This window comes from Schistocerca gregaria, chromosome X, assembly GCF_023897955.1.
Source record: "Schistocerca gregaria isolate iqSchGreg1 chromosome X, iqSchGreg1.2, whole genome shotgun sequence".
NCBI classification, from domain to species: domain Eukaryota; kingdom Metazoa; phylum Arthropoda; class Insecta; order Orthoptera; family Acrididae; genus Schistocerca; species Schistocerca gregaria.
In genome coordinates, this window is record NC_064931.1 from 44,669,699 (window position 1) to 44,689,927 (window position 20,229).

At 38.1% G+C, this 20,229-nt stretch overlaps 1 protein-coding gene across 10 annotated transcripts in view; it reads right to left on the reverse strand.

The window, feature by feature from the left end:
- The window catches only part of LOC126297387 (homeotic protein female sterile-like), a 242,152-nt gene that overhangs the window by 63,068 nt on the left and 158,855 nt on the right, over positions 1 to 20,229 (reverse strand). For all 10 annotated transcript variants that reach the window (XM_049988124.1, XM_049988127.1, XM_049988120.1 and 7 more), the window contains 2 exons: positions 17,696 to 17,849; positions 9,588 to 10,086 (listed from right to left, as the gene is read on the reverse strand). In XM_049988124.1, coding sequence (XP_049844081.1) covers positions 9,588 to 10,086; positions 17,696 to 17,849 — 653 coding nt within the window. The remainder of the gene's footprint in view (positions 1 to 9,587; positions 10,087 to 17,695; positions 17,850 to 20,229) is intronic.

The following is a 20,229-nucleotide window of genomic DNA, read 5'->3' on the forward strand; positions in this document are numbered from 1 at the left end:
GTCCCAGTTTGAGTGAAGTGAATGAGGAGTGTGTATGAGAGACATTCATAAGCAGTTCAAAGAAATCCATGTGTCATGCATCCCATGTACTCAAAATGGCTCCAATGACAGTGTGGAAAGCCCTGCGACAGAAGCTGTGGGTACCTGAACACGGAATTGCCCCATTCATGGATCAGCCGTGCTACAGAAGGGGACAGCTGTTTCATGAAAAGGCCTCCCCCATCACCAGATCTCACTCCGTGTGACTCTTTTCTGTAGGGACACATTAAAGATCTGGTGTATGTACCACCTCTACCACGTGATGTAGCAGAGCTCCGGGACAGAATATGGGAAGCGACTGCCACAGTCGAATATGTCATGCTGGGACAGGTATGTAATAAGAACTCTATTACCATACTGACGTCTGCCAGGTCACTCATGTTCGCATATTGAATGTTTTTTTATACAAACACCTTTCAGACTTTCTCTTCAAAATGCAATATGTACGACATCTGTACAATGTTTAGTTCTTGTGCAATAAATAATTGAAAGTGTTCCCAGATTTTACGTAAACCCTGTATTTATTAACATGAGTGGTATGCCTACTGCAGAATTAAACAATGAACAGCAGGTAGCACATTTTCCCTTCTTCTGTGACATTACACACCATATGAAAGATCCAGATTTAGCTTTGCACTGTAAAAACAGGTTAATTTTGGAGATGTATAGCTGTACTCAGGGATTTAAGACAAAATTCTCTTTGTGGAATAGACAGCCACTCATTTCTCCAAAGCTGTCATCCTCAACAATGAGACCATAGCAGAATTTTGAATAGTATGAAAATACAACAACCACCCCGCTTTTACCGTCCCAGAAATAATGCTTTCCCACTGCTTACGACGTTTTTTAATAGCTACTGTCAAATCTCCTATGCCCACAATGTTAAATCGTACCTGATTTTGCATTAACATCTTTATAATTTTCCCACGACTTACACTTTATGAAAAAATGATCGTGGAGAAAAAACTGACGTGGAGAAAAAACTGACGTAACTGAGTAAAACGCAGTGATATAGCATTGACCTTCAAATAGTGTTTGCAAACGCTAAGCAGTTAAATTTCTTGACACCATGGCACTCTTAATCAGCAGATCTGAATCGGTAAATGAGTAGAAGATGGAAAAATTCATGTTGTATCGCCTGTCACTGCCAATCTCTACTTGGCATGGTGGCTGATGGGAGTAAATAGGTTTTGTTTGAATAAACATATCATGACCAATCGCAACCATTTTCAAACTGTCTCTACTGTGCATCCATAGCTTTGTGAATGTTGTGATCGTGATGACACCTTTGTCGAACCATATTTAGCGTGTTTTGTACCACTAGTTGACACCTTCACTGACTTAGTGTTACTCAAATGTTTTTGGTTTAAACGCAGCATCAATTATGCATTTTTTCATGCTTAGCAAGCTATGTTTCGAGAGTTTATTCTCATTGCCAAGTGCAATATTTACGTATGCATTTTTTGTGCTGCTTTACTCATGTGTGGTTTTCTACATAATTAAGGAGACACAGTACTTGACAACCTCAAAGGGACAACTACAGTGCAAGAGATGTAGAACAACACATAAGCAAACACCACACAAAATATTGACGTAAATATTTGCACTTAACAACAATAAAAGATCCTGAAAAATTGTGCTAAGCCCTGAAAAAATATGTCACTGGTGCAGTTTTTCATTATTTAAATAACAAGTGAAAGCTGCAGCCTGCAGTCAAACATTTCTACTTCCCAGGCAGTTACCAATCACAGTTACACAACCGTTTTTTAACAGATAATAAACCATAATAAACAAGTCCCTGACAAGGATTCTGATGCCTCTTCTGTATATACATCATACAAAATGCAAAGGGGGACTCTATATGTAACTTTTACCACTTAAAACGTTATTTCCCACATTTTTAATTTTCCCCACATTTTACATTTTTTTTTGGTTTAAACAAAGTCTCTGAACTACCACTATTGTCAAAACTTTATAGATCCCTAGTGGGGGAATAGCGCACCTGTGAAATTTTTAACTTTTAAAAACGTGTAATAAGAATTTTCATAAACATGAACCTTCACAATTTTGCAGTTGCAAGAATGTTGCTGTTTGGCTCTACATATGTGCGAGGAACTTTCTTCCACAATTAAGTAGCAAAATCCACACACAGAACCTCACTGACACACCTCAACTTAAAAGTTTGTCTTCAAATTAGCAGTGTTCAGAAAGTGATACAACACATATGATACTTTAATAAAAATCAAAAATAGGTAACATTGATTGATATCATGTATCTTTGTGTTTAACGTATGAATAAATTAATCACAAACTACAAGTAAAATATGACGTAAATTTTAACTTTTTATATTCATCACAAGGTGGCATCAATTTTAAGCAACATCATGTTTTGTGCTTAGTTCACCCACATTCTTCATTTAACTGGCAGGTTAAAAGAAATGTACATTTTATTTCATTGTTATTTCTCATCAATGTAACATGTTCATAAAATAAAATTTTCACAGAATGCTTTAATGAGCCACTGTGAACCATAGACCATGAAATTAGCAGCTGCAGAATTACACTTTTGACAATAGTTTCTCTCAGGAAGCTACCTTGTCCTGATTCCTCCCTCCTTCCATTCTCCCTCAATGAACTGCCATGAGCTGGCTGTTGCACACTATTGAGGCGTGAGTGGGAGCCACCTTATATGTGGTGTACAGGTCTGTTCTAGATGATGTTGAGCTCCATCTCTCCAGTGTCTCCACTCAAACAAATGTTCATATCAAGCACACTAATTACCAGTCTATACCAAGAACACTAACTACCAATAACACCTGAATTTTGATAGATACCATCGTTTCCATTCTGAAGTGCCTCTTTCATATAGTCTAGAACAAGTGGCCGATGCATCTGTAGTGATGAGCTCTCTCTTGCTGAGTATGCTGAAGGTACTACTGAGGTCTTCAGAGGTAGGCATCAAACCCTGAAACTCTTCTGCAAACATATGCCATATTCATGTATGCCCTAATCTTCCGAACACCCTTAGGAATCAGCTAGTTTATCCCAGACTAAAACCAACTTAGCCATACCTTCGGTCGGGATTTCAATTATGTGCCATTGTACCCAAGAATGAGGATCACTATCACATACCTTCTCAGACTGCTACTCTGCCACCCATCCAAACTATGCCAATCGTTTTGCCACTCCTACTCCAAACCCCTTACCACATGGGCAGGGACTGAAAAACTTAGAATATATTTTTGTCGAAATTCACAATATATTTTCGTCGAAATTCACATATTTTGATTGGATGCCCAAATGTAAAAGGTTGTCATGCTACATGAGTGAATACAGAGAAAGCCTTAGTTGTTTGAACCTGACTCTTCAAAAAGTGCCAATTTGGAACTTAGTAACTGGAATGTTTGCTTCTGCAAAAACTTACAGTACCTTTTCCTTCGGAAATTGCCTTCATTTTCTTTGTCTGGCTGATCTAGGCTTTCAAAAATGATTGTTCTGTTGATAAGTAGCAGCATTTTCCTGCCAGTGAACTGAATGTGCTTCTGATTTAAGGTATTTCTGGATATTATTTGTCTTTCCCACCCAGTTTCATGATTACAAAAGTCTATTAATTTCAACCTTTTGTGGGCATTCACAGCCATGCAATCCATGCTTGTATCGCTCCAGGTAGAACTGATATGGTCATTAGCGTAGAACTGAAAGTACTGTAACTCTTTTTTTAACATTAGGGGAAGAATTTCGGTACAGTCGAAAAACGTTACAGATTTTGTTTTCCAGTTGTTATAGTCCAGAATGCGGGAACTGTAGGCTATAGCGACAGATGCCACAAATGTATAAAAACTAGAATTTTATACCACAAGAAGGGTAAGGAGTAGTCTGGGGGAAACAAGCCCCACCTCCCTTTTGCAGGGCAATAGCCCACAATGTAACAGACACATTGTCACAGGGACTGTCGACCTCTTCTGGTGTCGTAAGTATAGTTACCAAAATCCATGATGCGCCATGATTAGTCGCTTCACTTATTACAAAATAAGAAAAGAAAGCAACAAGCAATACAAAACAAAGCATTTGGGGATGGCTATGGGGCAACTGCCTCTTGAGGTTAGCAGAGTATTGTTAACAACACAGTTCATACCTGATATCTAGCACTATTTGATGCAACCACAGTTCAAAACACCTGGCACCTAATTTTTCCACATCAAAAGTGTTCACATTAGACTATCTTTTGAGCTTTAGCTAAGAAATGCACCCATTTCTTTGTTATAAAATGCTAGGTCCCACGGCCGAGTACTACATTGCACTATGCAGCATATATCTTGAACAGACCATTCAGCTACCTACAACAGGCATGGCACCATATCAGTGAGCGCACAGATAAGTTGTGGTTGTGCACTTCCTATTTGGAAAACAGGTTGTTGTGCACATTAGCTTTCGAAACTGTGCTTCACCATATGATGTACAATAACAGTTACTGAAAATTGGTTACATTTTCGATATTTATATGCAGAAAATAAAACTATTTCAAACTATCTGACAAAATGTTTATCTGGATACAATTTGCTACAGAATAGTAATTTTGTAGTTTTGCGTTTTGAGGCAGAATTTGCATCTCTTTTGCAATTATCACAAAATTGCAAATTTTTCCATTCACTACATGTGGATCAGAAACCATATGGCAAATCCAGTGCAACGCCTGTCCAGTACACCCACACAACACGTCTTACTCCAGTCTTGTCACAGGCTTAGCCTACCCTATCCACTTGACAAAACAGTCATATGATGCCAGTGGGAAAATTCTCCTATCAGAGCATTAAAAATGAATGTGCTCCTGTTCATCGAAAGACCGACTGAAAAGAGGGTATCAGCTACATGATTTTACTTTCTCCAGCACCCTTAAAAATTTTCCCAAAGTTCTGGACTGTGAATAAATTCGCTCTCTTTTTAACATGCAACTCACCTCTCACTCCCACGAGTTCCTCTAGCTGAAACTCCCTCACACCTACTATAGTCCATTAAAAATTATTCGATAGCTCACATCTTGCAATTGTTGCTACAGTGTTGCCACATCGGCTGCTGGCTACAGCTTGGTTGTATGAATAGGTGACACACAAATACAGTGGGTGACTTTACAAATGCTGCTAATTTGTAATGTCGAGCAATGTTGGAAGTAGCCCTGCGAGGTATGTATGAAATGCAAGATACTCTTATCTACAGCTGATTTTAAATGGCCGATGACTAAACTGCAGCAAATCGTGTTTGGTAGCCTTGAACTGACCAAGTGTTGTGGCAGTCTGGCAACAGTGAACAGTTTAGGTGCGACACTGAGCGCTCCGATTGTAGAAAACTAGTGCAAACATGTGCAGTATTAACTATTAATTAATTTTAATCAAACAACAGTTCACTGCTTTAAGTTGCTCATACCCATCCATTCCTACTTACCCATTCTCTCTCACCCATTCAGCCCAACTCATTGTCATTATCTCTTTGGCTGTGAGACAGTGGGCAGTGACAGATACACAGTTTCCTTCGTTCTGCCCACTGTCACTGTCTCTCTCTTGCTCTCTCTTACTGCCACTATCTCATTCATTCCTTCAGACTGCTGCTGTCTCTTCTCACTGTCACTACTACCACTCTCTCCCACACTGTCATTACCACAGACTCACTCTCACTGTCACTTGCTCTCACCCATCTATCCTTTCTCCTTCCCTTTATTCCTCTCCCACTAGTACTGTCCTCTTCACTCTTTTCCTGGCACTGTTCTTTCACTGTCGACTATGTTCCACTGCCACTGTGGCCCCCCTCTTCCTCTCACATTGTCACCAACCACTGTCTATCTCCCAGTATTTATTACTTTTCCAACCCTCTCCCACTGCCACTTTCTCTCTCACCGTACGAAAATATATATTCAAATATTGAAATATCTGTGAGGAAGATAGACTGAGGCAGTTGGTACTCCACTTTTCAGTCAGAGCCTTTTAATAAAGAGAAGCATATGTGGTTTTTTATGCTCTGATAGGGGTATTTTCATCTGGTTCCCTTCTTTTCACTACTACAGCGGGTAGGTCTCTCATATGAAAAGAAGAGATTCAGTAAAATTGTGATAGTTTACTTATGTGAATTAAAATAATGCAAAACTATATGATTTTACACTTCAGACTGGATTCTATGCACACAAAAAAACCTGCATGTGCTTCAGTAGTACAATGAGCCTGGGTTCTCAGTCCCCTTCTAATGATAACAAGAAACACTTTACATGGTATTTCTCTGTGCTACATCACTTTACTGATTACCTTTTTGCCTCACACTGGATGTTATGGGCACGATTTACATGTACAAGTAGGGTAATTTTGAATATATGTACCTTGGAAACGGATGAATATACCAAGAAACTTTTGAATGTGATTCAAGATCGACCTCTTAGGAAACTATTGTAAAAAATTTTAGGCATTTGCTGTGCATACTTGTTTTGGAATCCGTGGCTTGGTTTTGGTATCCAAAACAGGTTTTTTTCAGGTTTTCTCAAGAACTTCCCATGAGCTAAACTGTCTCTACATAAGCCCCTTAACATGCTCTGTCAATCACATTTAATGCAAAAAGAACTAACTGAGTTGCACGATTTGCCTAAGCTGGAGGAAGTGCATAATATATGTAGATGTAGATGTAGATGTAGATGTATTCAAAATCTGACCCTGTATTGCAGTATAGCTGCAGTAGGACGATCCTTCTATTGGGTACACAAATGGTCCCCACCCAAGGCTATTCAAAACACTTGGCTCTACCTTTCCATCACCAACAGAACCCGAGGTATGAGCCCTGGAAACATATCGTTTTATACACAGTGATTTGGAACACAATAGGTAGCATGTGCATTCACATGCGTACCAATACCACCTCTGCTGTAATTTCTGCACAGTTCTTCATGGGGACATAACCACTGATCAGCTGTCCACCTGAATTAATGACCACTGCCAAATTGTGACTAAAAGTAGAGTTTACCACCCAGTGCTAGATCATGTTGCTGAAAAAACATGCTAAATTTCAGCTGTTGCTTCACAACCTGTGCCACCTGGATTCCAATCACCGACGTAAGCTTCTCTACATTATTTTGATAGTAATTGTCTTCACAACATGTCGCTTTATTTTTTAATACTCCTTATCCCCATCTCATTTAGCTCCTGTCCGAAATACATCTCCACCTGTTGTCCACGACCCTCACTTCACTGATCCTGCACTCTCACCCTTTCCGCCAGTCTCTCCTGTCTTTTATTTCTGCCTCTCAATCCATTCCTTGTCATTGGCCTCTGAACACAACTCTACCTGCCTGCAATCCAGTAGGCTTTAACCATTTACATTATTTTTATAAAGTAATGCACTTCAAATACAGTGGGAACATTTTTGGATTGGAATTTCTTTTTGTAGCAGCATGATCATGCTCCTGTCAACACTGTAAGAACCACAGAATACCGCATTTACTCGAATCTAAGCCACACTCGAATCTAAGCCGCATCCAAAAGATGAGACTCGAAATCGAGGAAAAAAAATTTTCACGAATCCAAGCCGCACCTGAAATTTGAGACTCGAAATTCAAGGGGAGAGAAAAGTTTTAGGCCGCACCTCCAAATCGAAACAAAGTTGGTCCATTGTAACATGAGACACAATTTAGGTCGAATGAATGATGAAACAGCTACAGTAGTTTGGTTCGAGTCGTAAGCTTAGAAGTTAAGCTTTACCAGGTAGCCATTGCTATGCGCTAGGCGCTCCGTCCATATTTATATGGGTACCCTTCCTTTTTCACGTGCTTCGTCTAGTTTGAATTCATTACTTATTTTTCTTTGATCTGATAAGTGCCGTTCTCTTTGTTGTAGGTGTTTACATCACTCTAAACTGAAAATGCATTACTGTACTGTGTCATGCATTGTTTGTCGCATTCTGATGAGTGTTTATGGCCTATCGCCGCTCGCGGCATGGCTTACTTTTGTGCGCGCTACCGCCGCTTACAGTGTTTTTTTTTTTTTTTTTTTTAAAAGATGGAGGAATCGTCTCATTCGGAAACAACAGCAAGAGACTGCTATTTGTTGTTACTTACACGGCTTCTTTCTTTGATAATGATCAAAAGGAACCAAATAATAGGCTGCGTATGATGGAAGATGTTCTGAACAAGAGTTTGGCGAAAATTTTTCTCCGTTTGAAAATCTTTAAAGACGCCTCTTTTGTACATTATAATCTGCACAGAAATTAGTCGTTTTAGATTTAAATATCTAGTTAATTGCCGTGCTTCATTTCTGACTCTATTACTATTAGGCATACGAAAAAAAAAAAACAAATATAAACATGACATGATATGATATGTATATTCTTCCGCGGTTGCTGTTGTCTCACTCTAGTTTCGTAGTTTATTAGGCAGACAGAATTTAAATGAGATAGCAGCAAACACGAAAGAATACATGGCAAAATGTTTATATTCGTATTATACTTATGGTGAAGAGAATACTGCATGTGATTAACACTTCATAAAAGTTCATATTAGCAACCATCTCTTCTCACAGGTAGGAAAAAATTCAGAACGTAGAGTTGGCCATATTGATAAACATCCCAAACAGTCTTGCCAGTCGGATTTTCATAGTACATTGAAATGCTGTTACATTCTAAGATGAACAATACGGAATTTATATTTACTTCGTTGGATAATGTATGAAAATGCAGTGGTCGAAACTCGGGGCGGAGAAAAAAGCTCGTCTTCCACCTTTTTTAAAATTTATTTACTGATGCAGAGGTTTTGGCGCCAGTATTTATCTTTGTGACTGCAAAGCATGCCTGTGTAGCGCTGCATATATTTGACGGCAGAAGTTAGTTGTGGCGGCACCTACCAAATTTTTCAGAACTTCCGCTTACTTTGCACTCGATTCTAAACCGCAGGCGGTGTTTTGGATAGCAAAAACTGACAAAAAAGTGCGGCTTAGATTCGAGTAATTACGGTAATAGTTCAAAGGAATTCAAGCAGGTCTGCTGAACTGCCAACCTCAAAGTCTCCACATTAACCGCTTCTGCAGTTTTGCAGTGAATTGAAGTGTCAAAAATGTGTCACATCAATTACTCCATAAACTTGGCAGTAACTATTTACACAATTTCAAAAAATATCGACACAACAAATTTCGCCTTCTGTGTCAAGTCTGCCCTACAGATCCTACAAACTACTAATAGCAAAGCTTCTGTCTTTGGAACCTCTGTGCATCCAGCCATCCTAAACCGTAAGAAAATTGGTAGAATTTTTATAATCACGTTTTTAATTTACCTTAGTTCCTCTTTTCATTATTCAAATCAGGAGATTTAAATGCATAAGTGTAACACTTTGGATCTCAGAAGGCAATTTTGTGTAATACAGTTCCATTTTCTACATGTTACTGTTGACATAAAAGTAATTTGGCTAGGTGAGTTGATTAATTTAAAAAGGCTGGAGAAAGTTTGCCACTAATAGGCTTTCATGAAATTTCTTTAAATTCTTTAATACATGTTGAGATACAACAGGGTATTTGTGGAAAACATCTTACCTGGCAACTTATTTATATCAAGGCTCAGCTGTCGTTTCTCATCATATGACATTGGTTTGGCATTATCTTCATCCTCCGAGTCAAAACCCAAGTTTGGTGGCGGCATACTGCTACTTCCTTTCTTCTTGCTTCCTCCTGAACGTGAGCTAGTTTTAGGCCGCTTCTGACTACCTGACTTTCCCATCCCACGAGAACTTTTTTTATTTGTCTTAGATGAGGTAGGTGCACCAATCATCACACCAGAGTTTGCACTAAACCCACTTCTGGTTACACTATGAGGCAACTCTGCTCCAAGTCTATCACCGGTTCCTAACACAGAAACATTAGCACCAGCACTTACAGCATCACTTGCAGATACTGTCCTTGCATCCTTCAATGAAGATCCATGTTTTTCAGACTTCTTTTTTTTTCTCCGATCTTTGTCATCCTTCTTTTTCTTATTGCGCTTCATGGAGCTTTCTTCAACAAGCTTGCGCATTTGGTCTTGCATTGCTTTCAGCTGCAACAAACCATTAAGAAAGTTAGAAAGTGTAAAGTTTCTCATAGAAGTAGAACGCATTTCTTACTAAGAAACGAGACATACATATAGAATTCTTAACATTCCTGGAAGCTTTTATAGCTTGTTTACAAAAGTTTGTGCCTATTCACAACTGCTTGACAATTTTCAAACTATAAAAGCATAAATAATTTGCTATATTGCTAAGGGTTTTGCTCCCAGAAAAAAATCGAACTCTAAAGAAAGTGAATTTTTGTATAAAGACTAATTCAATTATTTAAAAATGTCTTTTAATCCTCTTTCTATAACATTTTCAATATCTAACAGAAATGCTGTGAATATCTGACATAATATGGAGAAAAGTACCACGCAAGACAAACATCCATAACATTTTAAATAAAGACATTTTTTCGTACCTATTCGGTTTTGCACATCAGTGCACCATCTGGATATCCAGGCACATTTGTCAATGTACACAACCTTGTCAATTGTTATTATTATTATTATTATTATTTTTATCATCATTATTATTTGAATGTTGGCAGGAATTTTGCTAGGTGCTTCAGAGAGTATCTGCATGGGATAAGACCACTTTTGACAGTCAGTATAGCTAGGCAGGCATGTGTGGTCAGAGTAAATAAGATGGGTGGTGCAGTGGCTGCGAGAAAGAACTTGGGCTATCAGCCACAAGAGGACACAAGATTTGGCTGCCACATATATCTTGTCATAGTAGCAAAATGTTTAATGATAGTTATCTGTGTTAATACTAAATCTACCTTATTCATTTGAATAGCTCTTATAAAGGATGAATTTATAATGTACAATGTATATTTTAGTTGTGATAGTAAACCAACAGCAGTAAGTGTAATACTGTTTTATACAACAGTAGAAAAATATGGCTATGTTGCTTTATTGACATGAAAAGAAGGGATAGGTGACAACTGCATGACACGAAGCTTTGTGCCTCGACTGGACCCAACAACACTGATATTGAACTGATGATGACTGGGAACATGTTGCCTCATCAGACACGTCTCGTTTCAAATTGTATCAAGCAGATGGATGTGTACCAGTCTGGAGACAACTTCATGAATCCATGGACCCTGCATGTCAGCAGGGGACTGTTCCAAGCTGGTGCAGCCTCTGTAATGGTGTGGGGCGTGTGCAGTTGGAGTGATAGGGGACCCCTGATGCGTCTAAATACGACTCTGACCAGTGACACATACATAAACATTCTGTCTTATCACCTGCATCCATTCATGTCCATTGTGCACGTAGGCAATTCCAGTAGGACAATGTGACACCCTATACATCCAGAAGTATTACAGATTGGGTCAGAGAACACTCTTCTGACTTTAAACACATCCGCTGGCCACCGAACTCCCCAGACATGAACATTATTCAGCATATCTGGTATGCCTTGCAATGTGCTGTTCAAAAAAGATCTCAACCCCTCGTACTCTTAGAGATTTATGGACAGTGCTGCAGGGTTCATATTGTCAATGCCTTCCAGCACTACTTCAGACATTAGTCGAGTCCATGCCACGTCATGTTGCAGCTCGTCTGTGTGCTCAAGGAGGCACTACACAATATTAGGCAGGTGTACCAGTTTCTTTGGCACTTCAGTATATAAAATAAGAAGTGTTTGAAGGGGGTGAATATGTACTACATGACTATATAAATGACTCAGCCTTGGTGAGCTTAACATAACTGGTATAAAATAATTTTAAATTTGTGTATAAATGGTTTCATAATGCAACACAAGATTCTAAATTATGTTGATATTGTGCTTAACAACTCAAACTAAACTGTTTTAAAGTTATAAATTTTGGTCTTTCTTGTTATAGATCTGATTATGGCTACAATAGGTGAAATCTGTAATGCTGAAAAATTATTAGTTGTGATCAAGGCTGTGTAAAATAAAAGTTGCAAATTTATCACCTATTACACTGGAAAATTGCTGTCATTGTGCAGTATCAGCAATGCTGAACAATTATGTTTCCAGAATGAAATTTTCACTCTGAAACATCCCCCAAAGCTGTGGCTAAGCCATGTCTCCACAATATTCTTTCTTTCGGGAGCATTAGTTTTGCAATGTTCACTGGAGAGCTTCTGCGAAGTTTGGAAGGTAGGAGACGAGATACTGATGGAAGTAAAGCTGTGAGGACAGGTCATGAGTCTTGCTTGGGTAGCTCAGTCAATAGAGCACTTGCCCACAAAAGGCAAAGGTCCGGAGTTCGTGTTTCGGTCCTGCACACAGTTTTAATCTGACAAAAAGTTTCAATTATGAGGTAGCTATTTCTCTGTAGCATGACTGGCTTGTCTAATAATATTTGTCCTACACCAGACTTCCATTAGTCTGGCATTCAAGATTCGCAACACCCGTAACATGCGTCTGCTATTGTTAGATCTAACTGACATTGTTTGGAATCAATCAGAAGTGTCTGGACTTCACTCAGCTGTCACCACACACAGGTTCAGTTCATTGTTTTGATTTTTGTCATTTTTTCTTGGGAACTAGGATCCATTTTACAGCAGTGAACGTAAATATCAAAGTGACCTGTGGAAGTTTCACTGACATTTAAGCAGTGACAATATTCTTGGACCGAAACCTCCTTCAAGTTCTAAACTAGGAGAGAAATGTAACCACCTAACTCTGACCATTGACCAGAAATTGGAAATCTTTAAATACCTGGATAAAGGTGAGAATAGAAGTATTTTGATGAATGAATTTAATACTGGCTTGTCAACCATTTATGACATTAAAAGAAAGAAATTAGTAGCAACCAAAAAATTGGCTTCCAGACAAACATTAAGACAAAAACACCAAACCTGGAACAACCAAAGAGCATATTGCACAAATGGTTCAGTGCGGTATGCTCCAAAGAAAAGCCAATAATGGGGCTCCTAGAAATTGAAAATGCAATTTTAATTTTATCTGATGGTTGGCTCAGAAACTGAGTTTCGGTATGGAATTAAAAGTATTGATGTAACTGGAGAAAACACTTTCAGTAAATCAAGAATTAGCAGAAAAATGCAAAGGAGAGTTTGAAGAAATAGATCAGATTTAGAATACCGTTGAAACAGGTCTACTATGGCAGTGCTTGCCAACATCTACTGCTGGGAGGTGAAAAGATGGCTAAAATCCAGACTAACAGTATTTCCCTGTATTAATGAGTCTTGAAGCCATCCAATATCTCCTTTTGTAATTAGTAACTCTGGGAAACCTCAGGAATTTTAAGAATGTTGCAAACTTGCCTGTTCATTATGACGGTCAGTCAAATGTGTTGAAAAACCCAGGTCAACTAGAACACAGCAAAGCCATCATTCTTTCTGACAACTGTGAAGCACATCTGGCAGTAGTTGAGTTAGTTTCTGGAGATCTACTTGCCACAATTCTTCCACCTACTGTTATGTTACTGACTCAAACATTGGACCAAGGGGTAATACAGAGCTTCAAATGTTTTATAGGAACTGTTTTGTTCACAGCCTGTTAAATATTAAGTGTGATGTAACTGGCTTTCCAAAAACCTTTTAATGTGCAAGATGTCTTCTATAATGTCACATTTTCTTGGGCTCAAGTACAGAAAGTTACTTTACCATAGTGCTGGAGAAAACTTTGGCCAACTGCAGACTCTAGAAGTGATTCAACACCACAGACTATTAAATAGAGCCACCCAAAACCATTGTCTGAAGTTTTTGATTGAAATGAATATTAAAGAACCTATGGAGCAAGATCTAATTCACGAGGACATTATCCAGTGCATAGTAACACCTCAATTTATAGATAATGTTGAAGAATATCACTCAGATGAAGAAACAGAAGAAAAGGGTAGAATGGGAGAATCAGCTAGGCAGAAGCTGCAGAATCCCTAAATAAATGTCACTTTTGCTGAGTGTAATTCTAATTATAATGCCTCTGAACTTAATGATTTATGTATCATAAGAAATAGCTTTTATGTGACAACAACCTCAAAACCAAAAATATATTTGAGATTTTTGAAGTCAAACTAAAATATTGTCAGTACAAGTGTGTAAACTAGATGTTTTGAATAAAAATTTGGTACTGGCCTAATTTTGACTTAAAGTTATTAACCTTATGACTCCGCTAATCAACATTTTACTGCAAAGCACCATGTTACAGCTGCTGTCACCGTATAGCTTAGCCTACACCATTAGTAAGACGTACCAACAGATAGCCCAGTATTTTCACCAATCCGGCATCGAGACAGTCCCGAATGTGCTGGAATCCTACTGTATACCCATAGCTTATCCTTCGTAAATGCCAGTTTTGTCTAAATACATACTTCACTCCAAGTTAACATACTTTTACTAAAATAAAGGATGTATTATCATTTTCTTACAATAGCACAGATTCCAAATTTTTTTGGCAGTGTCAGGTGAGGGGGGGTTGCATGTTCAGACTTTCTATGAATTCCATGAACATGGTTATTCCTCTTAAGACACTTCTGGAGTACATCACTTATTCAAAAGACACCCCCCCCCCCCCCGCCCCAAAAAAAAAAAGCAGTAACTTATCTATTTAAGGTAGCTTACAGCCACTAGGTACCAGAAATGTTTTATTATAATGTATCGTACTTGATAACTAACTCACGATCTTCCCAGAGGAGGAAAGGGTGGCTGCTCACCTCAATGTTGAAGGTTGTTTTCCATGTTGTTGTTCTATCTTTGTGTCGTGCTAAACATGCTTACAGTGATAATTTGTTACCACAGGTAGCTTATTACATAATGAAATGAATGTAGTGGACATGGCATGAAACAATGAAACAACTTAGGTTTGTACATAACATCACTGTCCGTGTTCCTGGTACAACTCAATTTCTAAATATTCACAGGAAATAAACCTTCCCTGCCCTATTTTTAAAACACATTATATATTGGAAGACCACAAAGGCCAAACCAGATCTTCCGGAACTATTATTTCCATCAAATGTAAGTATTAAACATTTCTATATTCACTTACATGTTTTTCACTATTTATTACTGAAACATTCCATTGCAAAAATGCTACATGAAACATGGGATGCTGAAATAAGGGTTGAAGTGTCGCAACTTTTGTTTGTAACATTACAGATTCTTACTAGTGACCAACTAAAGTTCTTCCGATTCATGAATTTAGTAGCAGCTTACTGGTAACAAACTATGGTGGGAACCACTTGATGATAGTTGCCAGTCCAGTAGGCTTGATGTAAAAGATGTGACAGAAATGTTAGTCAGCATAAAACCACGGTTAGCTCTTTTAGTTAAGTTCATATGTTCATAGATCTTTTGTTTCCATTTTCCATCTGTTTATTTGCCTCCCTGATATTTGTTGATTCCACATTATTTACCATGTGAAAGTTCCTAAGCTTGCATTTGTTGCTGTATGGATAACTTTGACCACTAACATATAACATTTCAACAAATTTATTCGATTTTGTGTGTGTTTGAATACTCATAAGAGTGTGTGGTCAGTACCACAACAAAAATAAAAAGTGACCAAGTGATGTAAATTTGAGGATACAAACAGAATGAAAGCGAAAATTTACAGAAGCACTCCACCAAGAATTTACATTTGACACTTTCATTAATAAAATCGGAAACTAATCTTAAACCCAGAGGAAGTATTCATTTTTAAATACAATGTCTGAAGTAAGGAGACATCAGCACACACTGCACTTAGCACTGAAGAAAAACTATTTAGCATTGATGAAAAGCATACGAATAATTCCTTAGTGATCCAGCAACAGACATGTTAATTTCCTGCGTAACTGTAAGAAAATTTAAAATGCTTGAAGCTGAATATTATAAAAAAGTACAATAATAATTTCAGTACTGACAAATATTAATGAATGCATCAAGAACTACGTGAAAAAATAGAAATGGCTGAAAAAATGTTTTTGGGGTGAGCCAATCTGCTGAAAGAGAACATTATCTGAGGAGGTAAAATGTTCTTTCGGGTTGGATTTGAACCAGAGATCTACGGACATCATCTTACAAAATTCGACACTGAGCTACTGAATAACTGAGTTATAGTTGGGTAAAATGACAATTTTCACTAGGAGCTTAATTTTGTTGAATGACACTATCCTTCACTGCAGCAGTGGGAGAGCATAACAGAGGTAAGTGAATGTTTATCTCCCCACAGTGCAACACACGTGTAATTAAGCTAGTCCACTCTTGTGTCGACATTGTGGCAATTTGCCCTTACAGTGCACCAAATTTTATAAATCTTTTCACTCACTGGAACACCAAAAATAAGTTTTAAGGAGTTTTATAGATGTATTTGCACTGTATGGTACTACACACCATTTGTAACAAATTTTCCATAGCACAAATTCCAAAACAAGACATCTCTCTGACTGAAAATTATGACAGTAGGAGTAGTGAGCTAGCCAGTGACGTCACAAGCATCACGACTCAAATGGAGGGTTTTAGCGGGCTTTAAAATTATTTGAATTTTCTTTCCATTTTACAAAAGGATACTGAAATGCATGAGGGAAAAAAGCATAAAAAGCATAAAATGACAAATTAATCACTTAAAACAATTTCCAGAAAACAGCTGAATACCCTATTGCACAGTAGGTGTTATTAAATACTTTGCGTTGTGTGTGTTGCTCATTGTTTTCTTTTTTTGCTTTGAAATGACTGAAAAGACTAATCCTGGTCAATCACAGAGTTTGATTACAGCCCTCACAACACCAGAAGGGATTGATGAGTCCTCTAACCCCATTTGTCAGATCTGTTTTCACAAACAGAATGTGAGTGTACGTTGGCACCCTGCACGAAGGAAGTGGGGCTCTTTTCACTGCTCCTCATCCCTCTGGTAGTCGTAATTCTAATTTGTTTACACTTAAGCTGACTGCCAGTTTACAGTGTCCATACCCTGCATTATAGTGACCAGAAAAGACAAGCTGCCAAAGTCTTACCATAACATGTTAGTAGTTATTTTTGGTTCTACTTCAACGCTACCTCATCGGTCTTACCTATAACACTGTCAAATATGGGTCGCACACCTACGAATGTGCAGATTTTGTAATCATCAAGATGAGCAGGAAAAGAAAAATAATGTTGAGAAACATGTTAAAGCAGAGTAGTACTTTGTTCACATTCAGGACAATGCTGCTGCTTCTTCTCACCAGAAACACTTATACTTAAATGGAAGAAAAAGAAGAAAACAATTGACAACTGAAACAGTCAATTTCAATTTGTCTTCAGGCGCATTGTACAACAACTTTTTAAATTTGTACATCTAATCATTTAGGACCGTGGGGGGAAGCTGGCAGTGTTCAGTCGTGAATTTTCGAGGAGCAAAGCAATCATATTTGTTATACAATTTAGTAATAACCATACACAGAATCTGAAAATGAACATTGCAAACAATCAAGCAGGAAAAAACGTTACCTTGAACACACTCTTGATCACAAGACTAGCCAATTGAAATGATAATCCACGAAACTTCAATTACAGTATTGACCACAAAGATGATCAACATTATCTAAATTCATACGTGCTCTACCCATCTGAAACAATGCTCTGCTAGCTTTGAAGATATTACAAGAAATGACTACAGTAACTTATGGGAATAGTGGTTCAATATCAATAGTATTACCTGTTCCTGAAGGAGTGCTAGCTTGCGAACACGCTCGGCATCAGAATCGTCTGAATCGGATGATGATCCGCTGCTTGATTCACTTCCTGAAGTGGTCACAGACATCTTTTCATTCTTGCTTCCAGAAACTGGTTCTTCTGGTATTTTCGCATATCTGCGAACACACACATTACTTTATTATTGTAGCAATATCCTAGAAATTAGTGTCAATGACAAGGAAAGGGAAGTTATTTCCTGGTAAAGATGAAAATACCACAAATGGAAGTATTAAATTTCAAAAGCAAGGAACTAACACACGAGCAACAACAGTAACTGACTTTAAATGTTATTAGTAACTGTACTTTTATGTCGTTATCCTGCAACAATGTGAAACCCCCACAGCCTGGGTTTCAGATGGACAGTGTCTATGAAACAACTATTTACATGTTTATCGATAATGTTACAAAAAATTATCATGATAAAATTTCATCACCTGATACTTTTTAAATACTTATCCTAAAATTTTGACTGTGTTAAATTTTTCGAGAAGTGAAGAATTTACTGAGGGGTTCTATCTTTCGTTCTCTCTATTCATTTAATATAGTAACATGTTACAGCAAGCAAGGCACAAAGTTAGGGAACACCACCAGGCCGAAATACTCAGCCAAACTGACTAGATTCAGCTAGCACTGCCACAAAAATAGCTCTCAGGTTGGAAACAGACACCAAAACTATTTGCAACATTTTCATTCAATCCTGCTTACAGTATTTTATAAGAATATTTATTAATGACAAGGCAAATACAATGTGTATCTACCTTTACATAGTGAACACACCCGTGGCATGGAAATGACTGACTGTTGTACACAAATTACTCATAGTTGAGAGACTTCTCAACTCTGTCGATACTACTGATATAAATGTACCACATTCCAACACGCCTCCTTTACAAATTCATCCTTGCTCAAAGATATGGTGCTACATTGTTTTCTGACTGTACTTTACAAATATCTATCACATCACTGAAATAACATACATTCACAAAATCCCCAAGGTACTGATTTTTTGTGACTTTACCATGTTTAGCAATACTGACTGCCTCTAAGTTGTCTTCATATGTCTGAACAAACTCATCAGACTTTACACCAAAAATATTTAAAATATTCAGAATTAGCTTAATCTTAGGATAGTTTCTGAGAACGCTGCATACTCAGAAAAAGTAGAAGATTGCATCACTTCCTGTTTCTCAGATTTCCAAAATATCTCATTTCTAAATAATGTATGAGGTGATCAAAAAGTTTCCTTTCGAAGGTCGTACAGCCCAGACATAGTATGCTGTGAGCATTGAGGCAATCATCCCACTGATGGACCAGCTTGAACGCACTTGTTTGGTAAAATATCACATCCTGCTGGGTGAAGCAGTCTGTAATTGCCTGCCATACATCCTGATACAACAGGAATCGTCACCACTTCAAGGACTTATCTAAGGGATTGACAATGTGATAAGCATATGCAGAGAGATCAGGACTATAGGATAGTACTCTAATGTGTCCCTCTTGAGTTGGCGTCCATGTTACAACATTTGTAATATGGGGACGTGTCTTATGAAGCAGCACCACTACTTGTTGCAATTTTCCCAGATATTTTGCGTTACATTCCATGCCATAATTTCTCCAGCACTGGGCAGTTCTGGCCCTCAGTGATGGTGACACAGGATTCCTAGAAATCAATAATCAATGGGCCCAATAATCAAAGAACAGAATGAGCATCACCTTCCCATACGACGGTTGGCTCTTGAACTTCCTGGGATAGGGGGGACAATGGATGAAACAAGCTCTCGTTTCTTGCACTAAGAACCATTCAATCTTTGTACGGCATTCATTCAACACCCAGGCTATCCACTTGCTGCAGACCTAAGGTTAGTCGAACTCCTGTCAAATAATGTGTTGCATGATGCTAAATCTGATGTCAAGGTCCTCTGCTAGTACACAAATGGTTGTGTGCTGGTCCGTGCTAATTCCATCATCAACTGCCTGCTTGTTGTCCATGATGGATGAGGCCAGCCACCCAGAAACATTGCCTCCCACTCCCCGCACCTCTCAATGCACATTCATTATTTTATGATGGATGTCTACCTGTATTCATCCTTCGGCAGCCAAGAAAAGAATAGCATTCATCCTTTAGCAGCCAAGAAAAGTATAACAACATTCTGGGACGCATTTGGTACTACAGGGTGTATATGTGGACAAGGAAAAAAAATTCCCGGATTTCCCGGTTACAAATACACTTTCTCCCGGATGAAAAAACACTTTTTCCGTGTAATTAAGTGACAGTATATTTTCCCTCGGAACTGTAAAACTTATCAATCCTTTGAATGGTTACGTTTTTACACACGGGCGTAGAATTTCCCGGCACTTCAGAAAATGAAACTTGGGGAAGAAAACACCTTTTGGAAAGATTTGTGATGTGCAGCAACATGTATGCTGTATATTTTCGTATTACTAAAGTATAAATTCGAATTCCACTAAACACCGCATGTTACTTTCCGAACCATT